The sequence below is a fragment of the Oryzias latipes genome, chromosome 11, assembly GCF_002234675.1.
Source record: "Oryzias latipes chromosome 11, ASM223467v1".
Classification (NCBI taxonomy): domain Eukaryota; kingdom Metazoa; phylum Chordata; class Actinopteri; order Beloniformes; family Adrianichthyidae; genus Oryzias; species Oryzias latipes.
The window spans coordinates 24272412-24292360 of record NC_019869.2 but is presented as its reverse complement, the minus strand read 5'-3'; the positions used below and the strand labels follow the sequence as shown (position 1 = coordinate 24292360).

At 43.9% G+C, this 19949-nt stretch overlaps 1 protein-coding gene across 2 annotated transcripts in view; it reads right to left on the bottom strand.

The window, feature by feature from the left end:
* The window catches only part of trappc9 (trafficking protein particle complex 9), a 169238-nt gene that overhangs the window by 36230 nt on the left and 113059 nt on the right, over positions 1–19949 (bottom strand). For both annotated transcript variants that reach the window (XM_023960197.1, XM_023960198.1), the window contains 2 exons: positions 19089–19242; positions 13799–13889 (listed from right to left, as the gene is read on the bottom strand). In XM_023960197.1, the coding sequence (XP_023815965.1) occupies positions 13799–13889; positions 19089–19242 (245 nt within the window). The remainder of the gene's footprint in view (positions 1–13798; positions 13890–19088; positions 19243–19949) is intronic.

Sequence of the window (19949 nt, the reverse complement as noted above, 5' to 3'; positions counted from 1 at the left end):
CCCCAGTCGAAGTCAACAGCTCCCCACCTGCACTGAAAACGGTGCCTGTGGAGAACTGCTTTCCCCTCCTGAGTCGTCGGATGGTTTGCCAGAATTTCTTCGAGGCCAACCGATAGTCCTTCTCCATGGCCTCACCGAACTCCTCCCAGGACCGAGTTTTCGCCTCCGCAACAGTCCGGGCCGCAGCTCGCTTAGACTGCCGGTACCTGTCAGCTGCCTCTGGAGTCCCGCAGGCCAGCCAGGCCTGGTAGGACTCCTTCTTCAGCTTGACGGCATCCCTTACTTCCGGTGTCCACCACCGGGTTCTGGGGTTACCGCCGCGACAGGCACCAGAGACTTTGCGACCACAGCTCCGAGCAGCAGCAGAGACAATGGAGGTGGAAAACATGGTCCACTCGGACTCAATGTCCCCAACCTCCCCCGGTACCTGTTTGAAGTTCTCCTGGATGTGGGAGTTAAAGACTTCCCTGACGGAGGGCTCAGCCAGACGTTCCCAGCAGACCCTCACAGTACGTTTGGGTCTTCCAAGTCTTTCCGGCCTCCTTCCCCGCCAGCGAATCCAACTCACCACCAGGTAGTGATCGGTGGACAGCTCCGCCCCTCTCTTCACCCGAGTGTCCAAGACACAGGGCCGAAGGTCACCTGAAACAACTACAAAGTCGATCATTGACCTCCTGCCTAGGGCGTCCTGATGCCAGGTGTACTGATGGACACCCTTGTGCTCGAACATGGTGTTCGTTATGGACAAACTATGACGAGCACAGAAGTCCAATATCAAAACACCACTCGGGTTCAGATCAGGGGGGGCGTTCCTACCAATCACACCCCTCCAGGTGCCACTGTCATTGCCCACGTGGGCATTGAAGTCCCCCAGGAAGACAATGGAGTCCCCCGTTGGGGCACTTTCCAGTACCCCTTCGAGAGACACCAAGAAGGCCTGGTACTCCGAACTGCTGTTCGGCCCGTAAGCCGAAACCACAGTTAGAGACCTGTCCCCCACCCAGAGGCGGAGGGACATGACCCTCTCGTCCACCGGGGTGAACTCCAACACTTGGCGGCTGAGCTGGGGGCTCACGAGTAAGCCTACGCCAGCCCGCCGCCTCTCACCTTGGGCAACTCCAGAGTGGTAGAGAGTCCAACCCCTCTCTAAGGACTGAGTTTCAGAGCCCAGGCTATGTGTGGAGGTGAGCCCGACTATATCTAGACGGTATCTCTCAACCTCTCGCACCAGCTCAGGCTCCTTCCCTCCCAGAGAGGTGACATTCCATGTCCCAAAAGCCAGGTTCCATGATCGGGGTTTGGGCCGCCGAGGCACCCGCCCTCGACTGCCACCCAAACCACATTGCACCGGCCCCTTTTGAGGTCTCCTACGGGTGGTGGGCCCATGGGAGAGTGGTCCCACGTCGCTCCTTCGGGCTGTGCCCGACCGGGGCCCGTGGGAAGAGCCCCGGCCACCAGGCGCTCGCCTGCGAGCCCCGACCCTGGGCCTGGCTCCAGAGTGGGGCCCCGGTGACGCCAATCCGGGCGACGTAATCGGGTCCTCGTTGTTTCTTTTCATCAGGGGTTTCTGAACCGCTCTTTGTCTGGCTCGTCACCCAGGACCTGTCTGCCATGGGAGACCCTACCAGGGGCTTAAGCCCCAGACAGCTTAGCTCCTGGGATCACCCGAGCTCTCAAACTCCCCCACCACGTTAAGGTGGCGGTTCACAGGAGAAATTACAGTTGATCTGATAAATGTGTGAAAATATACATTTCGAGGAAATAAAATAGTTTTTCTGAACGATGCAGATTAGTCCTCTGTTCTACCTTAAAGGAAAGCTTAATCCCTGTTTTCAAGTTAACTTCCAGAGGACAAAGAGTGACATTTCTGACACTGCAGAGTAAATACGGGAGCTGGTGTGAGTTACCATGTCTGATTTACCCTGAGCAGCCAAACCCCAAAAGCCACGAACAATATTACTGCAAAAGACAGACTCAACAGCTTTTCCTGTAACTCACTCAGAATACAGCAGCAAGATTCAGCAGAACAGAATCTCCTATAATGTTGAGTGTCATAAAATGAGACAGCCATCATTAGTCTTTCTTTGTCTGCATCTGACAAATTGATTTATAGCTGTTTTTCTGGTAACAAGGCAACATTGAAAACAGATCAGAGAGATCCTGGCTGCTGATGCCTCAGTTGTTACCACAAATTTCATCCAGGTGATCAGACTGCACTGAAGGCCGTACCACAGAGGCAAACAGCAGCATTTTATAAGTGACATAATTAATTAAAAAACTACTTACTGTTCAGACTGTTGACTGTATTGTGGTTTGACATATGTCTCATGTATGAGAATAGTTGAATGCAACACCTAAAAGCAGATTTACCTTCCTGCACAAACATAGTTGTGTCTACAAAGCCTTTCAGCTTTAATGGAAGCATGAGTGAAGCTTCAAACTTTCACTGATCCACAAACTAGCAGCTCTGGTCAAAGTTTGTCCAAAGCAGTTTACAGGAGCAGTCGAGTGAAAACAAGAAGAGTTGGTGATGAAGACAACTTCCTTCATCACAATCAGAGTCGGCTTAAAATCGTAAACATAGAACTTTATGGTTTTTTTTGCTATGGTTTGCCTGAGATAATGAAAAGTGAAGAACAGAAATAACAGTTAGGAAAGTACACATATGTAGAAGGATGTTCTATGCTGCATGGCAAATGATGTAGGTATAGTAGAGTGTTACACAACCTGTGCAAAGGTTGGTTTCCAATGTTATCAGGATCTGTCAGGTTCTTCCAGTCTTCATTTGTAATGAAACTCCTCTCAGTGACTCTTCCAGATTTAATGTCTTATGTGTGTTTGCCAAGTATTTGTTGTGTGTACCATGTTTGTTGGTGTGTTTAGCATCTTCTTATTGTTTGTTTAAAGTGTGCTTAGTGTGTCTTTAGGATGTTTTTAGCATAAGCCCTTAGTGTGTGTTTGGTATGTGTTTAGCGTTTGTGCTTAGTATCAATTTAGTGTGTGTTGAGTGTGTCTATAGCATGTTTTTATCTTTTGGGTTTATTGTGTGTTTAGTCTTCTTAGTAAGTGTAGTGTGTGTTTTGTGTGTCTTTGTTGTATACTTGGTGTGTGTTTGTTGTGTTTAGTGAGTGTGTTGTGACTTTGCTGTGTTAGTTGTGTATCATGTGTGCATTTAGCATGTTGCAGTCTTAATCTAGTCATACAGTCTTGATTAAGTGTTTAAAGTGTCAGGGAAACTCAAACAAACGTGTTCTCTGTGTGACTGCATCCCACTTGAACCCGAATCTCTTTTCCTAATAACTCAAGCACACATGTGCTGACAGCTATGAAAGCTGCTTCTAAATGACAATGAGGCCAAAAGCTACTGACAGGAGTCTGTAGACGGGAGACATCCATGACCATCATTATTGGTTAATCTTGATGTCCACAAATCACTTTAAAACCAGCTTTTGCTTTAACTATCAAATCCAACATAGGAAAGAAAACAAGAATAGACAGTCAGGCAAAGATAGTGTCACAGTATTGCAGAGTTTTCTTATCCCATATTTCCCAGAATACACTCTAAAAAATACACTGCAGGTAAAGGGAGATGCTGCAGTGATGCTCAGTGGCCCTCATAGTCTCGCTCTAACAAGCTGTCACAGAGCCAGGTATTTTTGCAGCAAGTCTTGGGCACAGACTCCTCAAACTGCAAACTGTGGGGCCTACAGTTTGTACTACAGCTCACAGGGGAGTGACCGGGTAACAGTGCAAGCTCATGGTTTTCACAAGCTGTCTGCTGCAGCAATGGGTAGAAAGCTTTCTGGAAACCTTCCAGAAGACCCAGCAGGATCGGTCCACTGACAAACAAAAGTGTCAGTTAGCCACGTAGTGACCTTTACCTGTCAGGGCCTTTTCTAGTAAACCCCCAGCTGTCCAACATCTGACGCAGGAAAGTCAGACATGATGGATCACCTGCCTGCTGGCATATGCTTGGAAACAACACACAACTCATCAGGAAGAAGAGCAGCGATGGGATACGAGAGACTCTGAGCAAATCTAAGTATTAATGCACCTGTCATAAAAGAGACATGCGAGTCCAGCGGGTTGGAGATGGATGTTTCATGTGAACACCACAGCTGAAGCTTTTTTTGATTGTCAAAAGAAGAAAAAAACAACTCAGTCGTTTTAGAAATGCCGTAGTCGAGTGCCTTCAAGACAGAGAGTCAGGTGTTGCAGGATCGTCTGAATCCAGTGTTTCACATGATTAACTGCCAAATGAGGCGACAAAACAGAAATCCCATCATGCCCCTGAGGGACTCATCATCAGCTTCCACGAGAGAAGCAAAGTGTTGAAGACAATACATGGAGGCTGTTCAAGCTTTGGAAAGACATCTGATGGCGGGCGTGTGGCAGAATGCAGCCCTGGTGGTGGTGGGGGTTGGTGGGGGTTGGTGGTGTTGGACGACACAGTGAGATAAGCTCTAGATCCATCAGAATGAATGGCGTGCTCTCCAAGAACAGGCTTAAGCCTTCTTCCAATCCTCAGCCAGGACAGCTGTGCCACACAAATGGCAAATTGTGTTCTTTGTTTTTTAGAGGCTTTTTTATGTTATGTTTACTTTGTGTAAGTAAAGACTCCTGTGGAGCCAAAGGAGCTCCACGAAAAAAAGCTCAGACACAACAGAGAAGACTGAAGCAGAGAAGCTCTGAACATGAATGAGAGCAAGAAGAGCTACGGCATGTTCCACTTTTTATCAGTCGATTGGCTTACCACTTTCAAAAACCAACCTATTGGTTTGTTCTAAAGTAGTCAAACAGTTAATTAAAGGTAAAAAAAATATATACTACGGATAAGCACAACTCTAATATAAATTAGCAGGATTAGCTCGTTTGGCCAAGTAGATTTCCTATTCCTAGGAAATTGCGTCCAAACATTCTCCTATTTAATCTATGGAAAAATGAAGAAAGAAAAATGCGTCATGTAAACACGCCGTTCAGAAGACTCCCCCCCGATCAGACTTGTTCGGATCAAAATTTCTTTCCGATGGAGATAGGTGGGTTATGCCGATTGTTGATCCGATTGTTGTTCATGTAAACGGTTCAATCCGATTGTGTGTCACTACTGCTCTGGTTTAACGTCATGCATAGACGGTGTTTTGCTCCAGAGAAAGCTTTGGAGCTCAAAGCGGACCGACCGGCTGCTCCACGGACGCCAGGTGCGAAGCGCCGCCCTGCCCTTGCCCTGCCCTCGCCCCGCTGGCTCTTCGACTCTCCCCTCTCTTACACCCCTTACGAGGGGGGGGCCGGGGAGGAGCACTTCGTGCCCCGTGACGTCTGGACTCTGCACGGTCCGGGCTCGGGTGCCGGTGGACCGAGCGAACTGTATCTCTGAGCAGAGCAGCCGGGTTTATAACTTTGTGTTTGAGGTGAGGGAGGATGCTTTGTTACGTGTGCGTTTTGTTGTTTTGTTATGTTGGGGAGACTTTGGACTGCAATCCGTCCCACCGCTCTGGGTTAGCGGCTGCCGGACGCAGGAGAACCGTGTGTCCGACTTCCAGCTCACAGCAGCTTTGGGGCTTTTACAGCAGAAATGTCGTTCAGTCCTTAGAAACTGTACAAACAATCACGTGGATTTGTGTTTCCAGTCATGTCCTGACAAAATAAAGGCTCATGATGTTATTCCCACATATTTACTTGCAGCCAAGATGCAGATTGCAGGATTTCCCGCATGGATTTTATGTTCATCCAACAAGGCTAATGTTGTTAGCGCGTGTTAGGCTTCTTCCAGCTCTGTTCTTCCACACATAAAAGCACTGACCACATGGATTAAACATAAAATGATGAACGAACAGGTCCTTCATAATATTCATTACATTAATAAAAGCACGTTTGGAAGATCATTTCATATATTACCGAGCTGCTGCAGAAATGTATATGACAACTCAGTTTACAACGGGACTCATTTCCTCTTTTGGTATTTCAAACACTACTGCGCATGCCCAAATGATTTATTCCGACCGAAAGTGTGACCATGTGAACGTTCGTTCTAATGTGTACGGTTGGATTCTAATCCGACTATTGATCCGATCCAGATATTTTGCACATGTAACCGCGGCTTGTGTTGCCCTGTGATGGTTTGGCAACCTATTGAGGTTTGACCCCACCCTTACTCCAACAGTAGCTGAGATAGGCTCCAGCAACCCTGTGACCCAATAACAGAATAAAGCGGGTTTAGAAAGTGAAAGAGAGAAGCTCAGAAAATAAAACAAATGCCAAATAAGATAACCAAAAAAGCCAAACTCCACATTTAGTTGATTGATGACAGACTTCCAGAAAACCTCAAATTAAAGTCCCATTCATGTTTTGACGCTGGTCTGTAAACCTTGAGTTGGCCCACGTTTGTCTTAGTTAAATGTATGCGACCTTCCGGCTGAAGAGCTGAAAGAAATGATTCTGGATACGGAGCGCCACCTGTGGCAGGCTGAGGGAGTGTGGTTCATTTTCCCAGCTGAGTCCTGCTGGAGCATCGACAGCCGGGATTGTTCTTCGGCCATGATAAATGCACTCCAGACAGAGGCCTCAGGCCGGCTAAATGTGCAGACTCTCCCAGCACAGAATGAAGGAGAAAGGCGTCTCATTTACACAGTAAAGCTGTTGGGGGGAGTGGATGGGACTGGGGGCTCCAGCCAGAGGAGAACCTCTTTTATCCTGGTCTCCCCAATTTGGAACAAACACAATGACTTTACATGGAACATGGTTCATAAAAAACTAGATTTTTAAGGCGCACACTCATGAGAACGCTGATCTGTCTTTCTGACTCAGCACTGTCTTTGTAAATCACAGCCTGCTCCTGGAGATGGAGTGAGCCTTCCACAGAGATGCCAGTCCTCCTCCTGTCTCGCTCTGGTTTCAGCAGGGGACCTTAAAGACGGCTGACCGACTGAGCTAAAAAACAAGCAGATAAATCAGCTGCTGCCTGCCCAGGAACCTCACAGTGCCCATCAGTCAACTAAATGGCCACACACTTTCTGAAAATCTGAACCTATCTGTGCTCCAATGGAAAGGAGGTAAGGGGAGGCATACAACATCTCTGTGTCTGAGATTTGCAGGATGTCCTCCGGGGAAATTCAGGATGACACCAACTATAAGATAAGTTGAGTTAAATTGAAGGTAATCAGCCATGGAGACCTCTCCTCACAGGATGCCCCTGGTCTGTTTTCTACCCCACCCCTTCCACCAGGGTAAAACAATGAAAAAGTTAAAAACCGCCATCTTTCAATGGTGCTTTTATATCTACTGTTATTACAGTGGTTTATAATAACAAGGTAATAGCAGCACGAAGCCCCGCCTCCTAAAACAACGTTCCGTAAACAGCAATGCATGTCTGCAGCATACGATTTAAAGATATTATTTCAGCTTAAAAAAAAGTCCTAAAACGTCTGACAGGTTGAGGACACGGCATCTAGAGAAACACTTTGGGAGCTTTTCTGAAGCTTCTTGTCTTAAAAGAAAAAAAACTGCCGGCTCCAACCTTAGTTCTGCTAGTTATCTGGATCACGTAACTCATTTTTTAACAATAAAAATGTGTTCAGTTAATTTTAATGTGTGTACATCTGACTCAATAGTATCACAGAAGAATTTTTTATAGCACATCCTTTTGGACAAAAATCTCACTAAAGCATCAGAAATGGTAGATGGCTTCCTAATAATAGCCGAACCAAACCGTTTTTCAGATGTTTAAATGTTTAAACATGTTTAAACACTTAAGGGAAATGAAACCACAAAAAAACTTGTCTTTTTCTGTTATCAAAAAAGCATAAATGTACAGCAGGACAATAAATAATTCTGTCTCCCCGAAACATTCAGCTAACATTGAAGTCTGTTAAATCTTTGCGTCAAAACTAAGCATGCCTCCAAATTAAAATGGGTTAAACATTAACTGAAGAAAGCTTCCAGCCTTCTGGGGCTCTGGCGTCAGATGTGAATGATACCCCCCAGTATTAAGAAGGCCTGCCATCTTGTCCCACGGGCCTCATCCCTGCTGCTCAGGATAACTGCAGAGGAAGAAGCCGGTGACGGGCTGGCACCTGTGATGCATCACCAGCTACAGGTGCAGGACGGCTCCCTGCATTTATCCTTCTCTGCTTTTTCCAGCTGAAAAGCCCGAATCAGCCGCATTCATCCGCCCGCTGAAGGCGGAACAACTGAGTGCGGGACCGGAGCTAAACAGCCAGTTCCTCCAGAACGGGGCCGTCATGTGAGTTGGGGGAAAACTCTCCAACTGTGATGGTAGCCATCTATGAGGGTACGACAGAGGGGGGGGGGGGGGGGGTATTTCTGTGAGTCAGTTCAGAAGATCTGCCTTGTTAAATGATCGCTCTGCCCCCCCCAGCCCTCCATCGTTCTCTTTTCAGGCTAATCATTTGTCTTTCCATTCATGACTGAATCTGCGCTCTGATGAAATGACGTCCTGGTGTCAAGATGAGCCATGGGGGAAGGGGGGGGGGGGGGGGGTATTCCAGCTCGTTATGTATTGAAACCGTAGCAAAAGTATTTTTGTTTTTTCTCTTGATAAATATTATATTTACTTTGGTGATGAAACCTAGAAGCAAAACATGACTGTGACTTTTTATCTTTGAAGCTCTTTCTTTTCTTTCTTTAAGATGAACCACCTTTTTTTTTTTTACGTTTCCTGTTAAAGTTTAAAGTGCTTCAAACCAGAAAAAAAGTTGGACACATGAACAATAAAACATTCTCACCTACATAAAGTCTTCTGTCCAGTCCTACCTATTTTCTCAACCACAGGCAACTGGTATTTCTAAATTACCCCTAGGTGCAGTTGTGTGAGTCTGTGTGACCCTGCAACAGACTAGCAGCCTGTTCAGGGTGTATCCCGTCTTCACCAAACAGTAACCGGGTTGGTTCCAGCAACCCAACCCCGTGACCCCAAATAGGATACAGCAAGTTCTGAAGATAGATAGATGTATTTGGAAAGTATGACAAATGATTATATATTGGTTAGGACAAAAAAGAGAAAAGTCAGTTTTGTTCTATCTGATTTTGAAGTTTGAATTTTTTACTTTTGTATTTTAGATTATCCTCAGTTTAGTTACGTTATGTTACATTTTTCTGGGGTGTGACCATGTAAATCCACCCAGACAGGTTTTTGTCACACACCATCACATCCTCTTGTTTTCAGTGTTTGATTATCCTTGTTGTACATAAATGTTTTCTTGTCTGAATAAATAAATCAAACCAGTTCTTTTTGCTTATTTTTCCACAGACAGTTTTCTATATGACGCCATAAGATGGTTCAATACTTCCCCCATTTAAAATGCTAACACGGTTGCAGGGCCCATACCATCAAGCTTCTTCCACCATCCGCCTCCGGTTGGGATGATGCCATCAGGTGAGAGTCGTTCTCCCATTATTATTCGTCACTGCTCTGTTTTCTTTGACCTCAGAGAAGTTAGGAATGCCTCCTATGTCGATGCTGAATAGAGCTACACACAACCTCATCCGTATACGGGGTGAATTGCACACAGGATTCTCTTGTCTGGTGGGGGTTTCCGGGTTTCTGTGGGGGCAGAGGGTGCTGGACTTTATAGCTTTTCATAATAAAAGCTTCTGTCAGATTGGTGGAGTCAGGAACCGTGTGAGAGGCTGTCAGCTGACTGACAAATCTTTATTTCCTTTTTACAAACATTCTGTGTTCAAATTAAAAAAAGGTGTTCATTCCTGAATGTTTTTTATTTTATAGATGTAAACTTTTATTCTAAAGCTTGACTTTTTCTGAGGCTGAGACACTCGCTTTTTTTTGTAAACTCATTCTGCTGGTAGTAATAAGACTTTGGTTTGACCTACCAGACCATTCCAGCGAAATGAATAAATCAACGCTACTTCAGGGCCTTTGTGCCCCCCTAACCTGCTCTGGCAAAGCTCCACCCACAGGGAGCGCCGTCCTGATGGATCAGCGGGCACTTCATCCAGCAGCGGACTTTTACAAGAGCATCAGTGTGTTTTTTAACAGTTCATGAGCTTTTTTCCGTCAAGTTTTCACTCATTTAAATGTTTGGAAGAAAAAGCTGCTGCTTCACACTTTGGTTATTCTTCTGGAAGATCAAAAAAATACAGAAAAACTCCTTCAATTGGGTCTTAAGGCCGATACGTACATCTTGCGCATTTGCCACATAAAGTTTGGTCTTTCGTGATACATGCGTGATAATACATAAATGTTTCACGCGTTCGGCGTAAATGTCCATCAAGGGTTTCGGCCGCCGGGTCTTTGCATGAATTTGTTTTGTAGCTGTTCATTTTTTTTGTTGATTGAGAATTATGCAGTTTGTGCGTAATTAATAAAGTTTATACGCTATTTTTTATGTAAATCTTAAATAATTGTGCGTGACTTTTGTGAGATGCATATCTATGACTTTCCACAACCGTGTCTCACATACTTTTCACATATGTACCTCCAATGTCTTACTTTCATGTTGCGTATACGGCACAGATCAAGTTCAAATTATGTCATTGATGAACAAATACCTAATGAATTGTATATAAGCAGCGTAATAATCGTGCATTATTGCATTTTTATTGTTTCATACGGAGGAATTTGAGTCAAATTTGGGCCAGATTTTGGGCCAGATTTTGCTTATCAATCAAATTTACAAGATTTTTCCTGGTCAACAAAAAACTCCATAATCCAATTACACCTGGAACGTGGCCGGCATGCAGAAGCTGCTGCAGCAAGTGGATCGAGTCATCTTCACTGAGGATTTAGCTGGAGACAGCATGGAAATTAAACTTTGGTGAAATTCTTTAGAGACTTTCAGCTTTGAAGGGCCACTTAGAGAACTGACATCCTATTGTTCAATATTGAGGACGCATTATGGGAATAGAACACCATCAACCTGACTTCAGCTCTTTCAGTGTTCTCCAAACCTGCAGGACTAAGCTTCCATGGGTTTCTGAGGACCATATTTGTCCTGCTGCAGAGTCAGAGACGTGACGATAACTGCCGTCTCAAACACCCAGGTCCAACAAAAGCAAAACTCAGCTTTCTTTGTTTGGCTTTTGGTTGGTCAAACCCCATCCTTTTCCCAATCACTAGAGATGACTCGATCAGGGATTTTTTTTAGCCCCGGTCCGATTCAGTCATTTGCTTGCTGCTACTGAGTCCTGATCCAATACTTTCATAACAAAATGAACTAATGCGAAACAAACAGATCAAGGTTTCCCCCATTTTCGTTTCATTCACCTTATCATTTAACACTTAAACAGTGAACTTCTCTTTGAGATACATTACTGTAAACCAGTAAAATAGTGCACACTTAAGCATTAATTTGAATTAAATCAATACAGCAGCTCAACTCAAAATACCCAGCATGCATGTAAATAAATGAGCAAATGAAAGTGCAATAGTGGCATAAAGTAAGCCAGTAATGTAGCCGTAGTCTTACTTCTTACCATCCTTTTCTGACCTAAAGAATAAAATGTATGTTTTTCTAGATAAAAGCCAACATCTCTACCTTGTCTGATTGGAGCCTCTTTCTGTTCTCATCAATGTTTCGTGCGCTGTGGGCGGAGTCATTCTGGACTGTGCTATTTTAGTCGACTCTGTTTGGTTGTTTTTAAAAATGCATAGTGAGGTCTGTTGTGTTTAAACGCAGGCTTGTTTTTACCCAGTTTCGAAATATCAAACCCGCACATGGTGCAGTTTGCTATAACAGTGTTATTCTCACGGGCTGTAAAGTATCTCCACACACCAGACGTGTTTTTGTGAGCCTCTAGCTTAAACTGGTGTTGTATTCTAGATATAGATAACACATGTGTGATGTCATCAAAAACTGATCAGTCCATCATTCCAGTCCAATGATTGGAAGCACTTTGAATGAAGTCATGTGACCATCCAGTGTCTAGAATGTTCTAAGAATGTTCCCTTTGGATTCTTTGGATGTAGAAAAACAACAGTGGTGAACTTTAGGAAACTAACATGTGAATGGATTTGACATTCATTCTAGTTTACTTGTTTGTTTGGACACAGATTTCATTTCAACTTGATGATCAGGAAGAAATCCAAGAATCTGGAAAACTTCACTGTTCAGTAGCAGAAATTTCTGTCTGAGTCTCACTGGAGAATATTTTGGATAAAGATGATCTGGATCCATTTTAGGTCAGTGAATAGGATCCAATCAGATCGTTCAAAAAAAAAGAACCAATATCGACTATGAATCAAATCTTCAACCACAACCTATGACATGAATCGAATCGTAGTTAAAATGAATCGTTACATCGCAAGTTAAGATCCATTTATGACATACAGGTGAGAGAGTACTAAGGGCTTTTGCCAGAATAAGGTTGCAACATAGTAATGAACAAATAACCGATCCCTGATTGGGACGTGACACACAATTTCTATCAAGTCTAAAACCGCGTGATTAGACCCTATATTTAGTCACGTGATCACCTAGTAATTAGTCTTTTCATAACAACTGATCATCAACATCATGATGTGAAACTTAAACATTGTGTTTGAGTAAAGCTGCTGTTGATGGTTAGCGCTAGCTTGTAAGAAAGCAAATGTTACACATGGAAACGGGTCATTTGTAACTAATCAGAAAAACAGTTTTGACATGAAATGCCGTTGAAATCTAATGCTTCTGATTACTAGAACAACCCATATAAACATGGACTTAATAATGCTGGAAGAGATTAAAGAAAAGTCAATGAGACTTCCTGCTCTGACCTTTTCTGCATAACTAGGGTTTGCTTATCTTCATCTCTGATGAAGAGGCTTCCGTTTGTTTGATAAAGGTAAAGCGTGACCTTTGATCAGATATCCTCAGGTTTCAGATTCTTCATTTGTTTTAATAGGAGAGCTGGGGTCTGAAAGTAGAGGTCTTTTTCTGCCCACCGTGCTTTGTAGTCCAACATTCGCTCCTTCCTGCATGAAGTATTAATTATTTGTGTTGATCTTTGGAAGCCTGTGGCGCCTCGAGTAAACAATGAAGCTGCTGGATCAATACAAATAAAATGCAGAAACAACACTGACACCACAAATATAGAAGGAAAATGAGGACTGGTTAGGATGGAGAAGACACTGTCCAATTATGGTTTTAGAACCAGAAATGTGATCCTAAACTGGTTCAGAACATGTCCAAACTACAGCTGAGCCTGTGATCGTCTAAGAATATAAAGCAACAAGATGCTGCCTTAACAGGCTGGTAATCAGCTGACCCATGGAAAAATGAAATGTCATCAGAAAGACGCACGCCTCTCAAACATCTCCCACCTCATCTCGGAGTTGAACATGAAAAATGTGTGTCAGAAGCCAGACAGTCAGAAGAAAATCTAATCTGGTGGGGTGTCTACTCCATTCCTCCAATTTCTGTCTGAGTAGCTTCTTTCATCTCTTTCATCTCCACTCATGAGCTGAATCATTTCAGGTAATCGGTTCTTTTTGCAAGAGGTCAGTCAGAACACCTCCAGGCTGACAAGGAGAGGCCAGGAATCACAAAAATGACAGTAAAAAAAGACTGCAATAATGCAAAAGTGATTTTAAAGAATGACCACAGATGGAGCACTTGCTCTAAGATAGTACAATCCCTGTTTGTCTCCTATGATTCTGACATTTCCCAAGCTGCTGTCAGAGGCCTCCAAAAGAGCATGGAGCCATTACAAATGCAAATCAAAAACATGGCTTGAGACCGGCTTTGGGGAAGCGATTGACAGGTGGAGTGGCCCCGCCTGGAGCGGGATCTGCCACGGCTTCACAGCCTCGGCAGCAAACGCTTCTGAACCTGGTGCTGAGACTCACCCCACTGGAGAGGAGCGAGCTGCAGGTGCTCCAGGACCAGCTGGTTGAGGACCCCCTCCACGCTGGCCTCTCCATGCCGCTTCAGAGACGGGTGGGATTGGTTAAGGGAAGCAACACGGAGAACTAGTTTGAATTTCAAAAACCTGAGGGAAAAAACAGGCAATAAAGCTGGAATTGGAACAACCCAGGAGCTACAAACCCTACTTTGAGATTAACAGTATAAATCTGAACCAGTGAGAATAAAACACTAAAAATATGGAGGTTTTTTATGCAGAAATGCTTTTCTGGGACAGACTTAAACATTTTCCCCTCTCATCACCTCCTTTTGTCCAGTTCATGACATCTTTTGTAAACTAGTGTATCATCTGATTTCTCAAATTCTGAGAAAAGATTTTTGCTGAGTCACTTTACCTAACCAGAAACACCAACTGTATAGTTAAAACATGTTCTACTGTAAAGATAAGATGTGCTATTCTACCGTAACCAACAATGGTTACGGTAGAACAGAACAGTTCGCTTCCTTCCACTCCCTTTCAAGCAATATTTATTAATATGTCTAATTATCCTCAGTTTGATACGTCATTGTATGAATGTATAACTGATGATTGTATTGTTTTTGTGTATTATTCTTATTTGATTGCTTGAAATAAACCATTTAGAGGAAAAAAAACTACTGTTCATACTGCAAACATCATGTAAAGGGCGAGTTTCTGTGAGTTTATTGAAAAGAGTCAGATTCTGTTTTCAGCAGAGCAACGTTTGCGATATTTCTCATTTCCACATCAAAGGTTGCTCCTGTTTTCACCACGAAGACATTAAACCGATCACAGGGACGACCATCTCCGCACTGATGCTGCATCAAAACAAACATTGAAGTCGGGAAGCGATTATCCACACGATGCGCAGCAATTTCTAAAAGTGACGCAGGGGGAAAAAAACCTGAACGCGGCTCCAGTTTATGGAGGGACTGACAGAAGGAGCGAGCATGCTCAGAAAACCTGACAGAGCTGGAAACCACTTTATTGTGACTGCTCACAAACAATGACTCACGCTGACTCATCACAAGTCACAGCCAGCACCTGCATCTTGGTGCTTCTGCTTTGATCACTCAACCTATGAGCAGGTCCAGCTTCTAATTTAAGGCTCAGTGGGAGTGCTGCTCCACGGCACTGGCAGGATGATGTCATGCCACCCAGCATCCCGCCGTCACATCGACAGGGGTTTTCAATAACATCCATTTATTTGAGCACAGCCTTGCCAGAGGTTCCTCCAACACTTATATCAAACAATGTTTTAAGACCCTCAGCTATGGTTCTGCACATTTAATAGATTTCCAGCGGTCTGCTGGAAAATGGACAGTTTTCTGTGTGTCGGTCTAGAAACTTCCAGCAGCAGGAAGAAACAATCCAAACCTCAACTGAGCCTCCCCGATGATTATTTTAGCACAGAAGAAGCAAACCAAACGGATCAGGTAGGGGCCAGCGGCACATTCACCAGCCTCAAGCTGCTGCAGGTCCTGCGTTTATTCCGGCATGTTTGTGAGTGCTGCACTCCCATGATATCAGGGTGAAAAGTCTTCATGCTTTCTGCTGTAGATGATCTCAGATGAACACGGAAAGCGGGAAGAGACCAGTGACTGATGTACAGCAGCTGTCTTAGTTCAACACCCCAACATGGCAGAACTCAGGAGTTGAAGCCTTCGCTGACTCGGAGGTGGCCGGCACTGCGGAGCATCAGAGTCCAGGACTGCTGCTTCTGCAGGAACCTGAAGGGGCTTCCCCATGCACTGAGCGCACATGGTCGACCTCTGAATGTAATGTATTGAAGCTGGCTGTGACCTCGTCACAGGGACTTCTTTTCTCTTTGACTGGATGGTAAAGCACATTAAAACCGTCCCCTCTGAAGGAACGACTCCAGGACACGATCAGCACAGCAGCAGTCGCGTCGCTGCAGTTTCATGAAGAACCAAGGAGACGTACTTTGCTCAAGGCCAGGCAAACGGTTTCCAGCATGATGCGCCGTAATCAAATCTCCTCTGCCTTTTGTTTGTTTTCCACTGAGAAAAAGCCCCCACTCCCCCAAAGCACAAACTACATACAATGATGTCTTCTGACAGCTGAGTCAGCACGTTTACGTCTTTTCCTCTACAAGCAAACATGGGATGAGGCTTGAATTTGATGACAGGAGCCAATTCCAAGGTTTTAGACATCCCATGTTTACCCAACACATTCAGAATGAAGATTTTACAATTGTTTAATATTAAAAAACAGAGGACCTCCTCCAGTCCTTTCAGGCGGAACAGCTAGAGGTTACTCCCGACACTTCCGTTTTTTAAAGACAGATTTTGGCTATCAGCATGTTCTTCATTGCATGAAAGAAGATATGGTGCATTTATTCTACAGAGTTTCATCTTTCAAGTGTTGACATATGCCAGTAAACGTAACAAGAATTTGGGTCAAAAATCTGCATCTCCACATCTTCTGTATGGGTGGACAAACCAGATTTTGAAGAAGCCTACATGTTTGGGTGGGAAGGTCTTCTGTGGACGCATGAAGGCTGCTGGTCTCCATGCATGAAACTCAAAAATGAGGTGGAAAAAAAGGAATGAAACAGTTGTTCAGTTATATAGCTCTGTCTGTTTTAAATGTACATTTCCTGTAGAATCTCGCTTTTTATTCAGTCAGTTTTAGGGAACGCACACTTTTTTTTAGCAATGGTTTTCCATAACTTTTCCATAAACTTTCACTGAATTTACAAAACTAAAAACAAACATATTTTAGTTGGTGCCGCTAAGTCAAACCAAGACACATATTGATACATCTGAGTTTGTGTGCCTTGCTGTTAAAATTGCAGCCGCCATATCATCTGTTGTTTGTGTTGATGTGGAGGAAACTGCAGTAACATATGGAAGCGTAATGCACTCAATCTTGAATCTCCTTAAGCTTAAACTCTCCTTTTTAATGTATTTTTGCATCCAAAAGATTAAAATTTCACGTGTTTTACAAAACTTTATTGAAGATGTCAGTTTTCACAAACTTTTCAAAGACCTAGAAGCTGTATTCTAAATTTCCAAAACCTTTCAAGGTTTTTCATGACCGTAGGAACCCTGCAGTTTAGAATTGTTTCTCTGACTGCTGCAATAATTCATTCACTACCATTTTTTGGCTCAATTGTGCAGATTCATGGGGTTGAATACAACAAAAGATAAATCTTTTAGTTTCTGAGTTTCTGTTATTGACTGTATCAGACACCTGGACTGAGCGAGTGTGACATCACCCATAGAAAATGCTTTACTTCCAGCTTTAACCAAATGAAGTCAGTTCAGTCGCCATTTTTTCACCAAATGGACGCTGCAATATTGAAACCATACGATGTTGGTAAACAGTGATTGGTCAAAGTCTGTCTGAGTCAAGGTTTCTATGGCAACCACTCACACCAATCAGGAGTGAAATTGTTAGAGTTCCACACCCCTTCCAATAAAAGCAGACTACACAATATCTGTCATTAGGACATTTCGGATGTTCCACATGAGACCACCTACTTTTATTAAGGCATCTGATTGGTCAGTTTTTACTTTGAATATCTTGCAAAAAGAAATTGGGGAAAAAAATTGGGACAATCAAAAAGATGTAAAAACAAAAAACATGTTAAAAAACGAACAAAAATGGTTCTTCTGACCAATAGAATGACTGAGTAACAGCTGTTTATTTCTCTATAAAAGTCTATGGGATTCTGGCTTCTTGGAGCCGGCGAGTACTTCCTGTTTGGAACACTATGGGGGGAGGGGGTCACTCAGTCCAATTCTGCTTTACTGCAGTTTGTTCACACTCTGATCTTGTCTACCAATCAGGATGTTTGTCTTAGTCACCCAGCTTCCAGAGTAAGTAATTCATTTCCACATTCCTTTCATCTTTGATCTTAAAATTACTTCACTGAGTTTGGTCTGAGCTTATGGTCTGCAATGGACAGGAGTTCCTGGTAGAATCCAGTGGCTCCAACAGCAAGTCCAACTGGTTACAAAGAGCGGGTAGAACAGGCATGTCCAAAGTCCGGCCCGTGGGCCAAATGCGTTCAAATTTCCTCTGGTCTGAAAGCTCCTGTCATAAAATGAATAAAATGCAGTCCAAACATTTCCTTAAAAATTGTGTGATTGCAATTGTCTAGATCAAATTTTAAGCCGTTGTAAACCTGTGGCAACACCGTCATAGGACCATTCTGACACTTCTAGCTCATTTCTAAAATATCTAGTGTTAATAAAAAGAAAAGCTGACAGTGAGGCCATCTCTTCCAGAAAAAAAGCAAATTGGCAGCATTTTTCAGTGAAACATGGAACAACTGTGTCTGCCTAATATCTCAAGAGATTCTGGCTGTTTTCAAGGACTTTAGTATCAAGAGGGACTGCAGACAACACATGCTAACTACAGCAAGCTAACTGAGAATAAACGGGGAGGAAAAATGATACATTGACAGCAATCTTGGTAAAAACTTATTTAGATGTTTATTCAATTGTTTGTTTGCATTTAACATTATTTAAATGGTTCAAAGAATGTTAGGCCGAATAGTTGACCCTCAAACATTTTCAGACCAAATTTTACCCTCTTTGCAAAAAGTTTGGACCCCCCTGGTTTAGAAGATGGGTGGGTGTTCTGAGTTTCCATAACATTTAATGCCATGATCTTATTTTAGTGGGACATTTCCAGTCAGACTGAGCTCAGTTGCTCCAACTGTTAGGACTGAATCTGGTTCTGGGGGATTTATTTAAGCTGATCAACAGTTTGGTGAATGATGAACCGAAGCCGGAGACTAAACCATCATTTTTGGCAAATGAGAAGCCAGCTCAAAGTGGGAGGAGCCTCAAACGTGTAAACCAGCAGCACATCTTATCATATGCTGGACGCCAGCTTCACATGACTAACGACTGCTGCAATAAGATGGACAAGAATCCAGAATTATGGTGGAAAATCCAGAAAGAGTCCGGGAGGGAAATGCAGCACTGAAGTGACACAAGTGAGCATCTGAAACGTTACACCCACAGACACACAGCAGGGCTTCCCTTCACTGTGACTCTGCCAGCTGGTTTTCCATCTGCCAGTTCAGGAAAACAAGTTCCCTGCTGACCACAAGGCCTCCTCACAAACCATCCAGATGTGCTGATGTGCTGCTCCACTGCTCTGACGGAGGTCAGGCACACATTACTCAACAGGTGCCTGGGATGATCTCATTATTTCTCTGAGACTTATCAACCTGCACTGCGTCTCTGTACTGTGTTACAACAAGAAGCAAAGGATATGATGCTCCAGCAGATGCCCAGCTTGCTGCTGATCTGGCAGCCGTGCGCGAGCTGCCGCTCCTCTTCCAGCTGCTTGGGGCTGCTGAGGTGAGGCGTCTGCTGCCCCGCCTGCGGAAGGCTCTCAAAGTCAAATCTGTCCACCTGAATGGCCATCCTGAAAAAAGAAAAGGAGAATACATGTTTGAAAATATAAAGGCAAACATGGGATTACACACATATATGTTACATCTAAATGTGTGTTATGGCCACCTACTATAGCTCCGTGCTAGCTTACTTGTTTTAGTGTTTTTGTTATTCTGTTGTTGGCTGCTTTTGACGGATATGGACCTTTTCTTAGTGAGGTGACGTGCCTGCTTCTCGTTTTTACACAATCAGCTGTTGTCACTTGGCAGCAACAAGATGCCGCAGGAGAAGGGACCAAAGCTCAAAGGAGAGGCTAAAGAGACTGAGATCTGCCAGAGTATGCGGGACTTTTTAATAGACTTTTCTGATGTGTTGTTGCATCTGCCCTCTTCTAAAGAGTGGGGGCGTGGCTACACGGATAGGAACAGGAAGAGGATCGACAGATCCAGCTCCATTCTGGGATGCCCCCTGGAGTCTATGACTGTGGAGGGTGAGTGGAGGATGGTAACCCTTGTGCTATCCTAGACACTTTGACATTGGGAGTGGGTTCATCTAGACCCACTAGACAGTGCTCTGAACCTTTTTTCTTCAATGATTTGTGATCTTCACTGGTGTCCATGGATCACATGAAATCTTTCCACCTTTATCCACCTTTGTCATGGTAGGGAGAACAGATAGCACAGGGGATAGCACAAGGGTTAAGGAAACTGGAATCCAACATGGGCAACACTGAGGGGC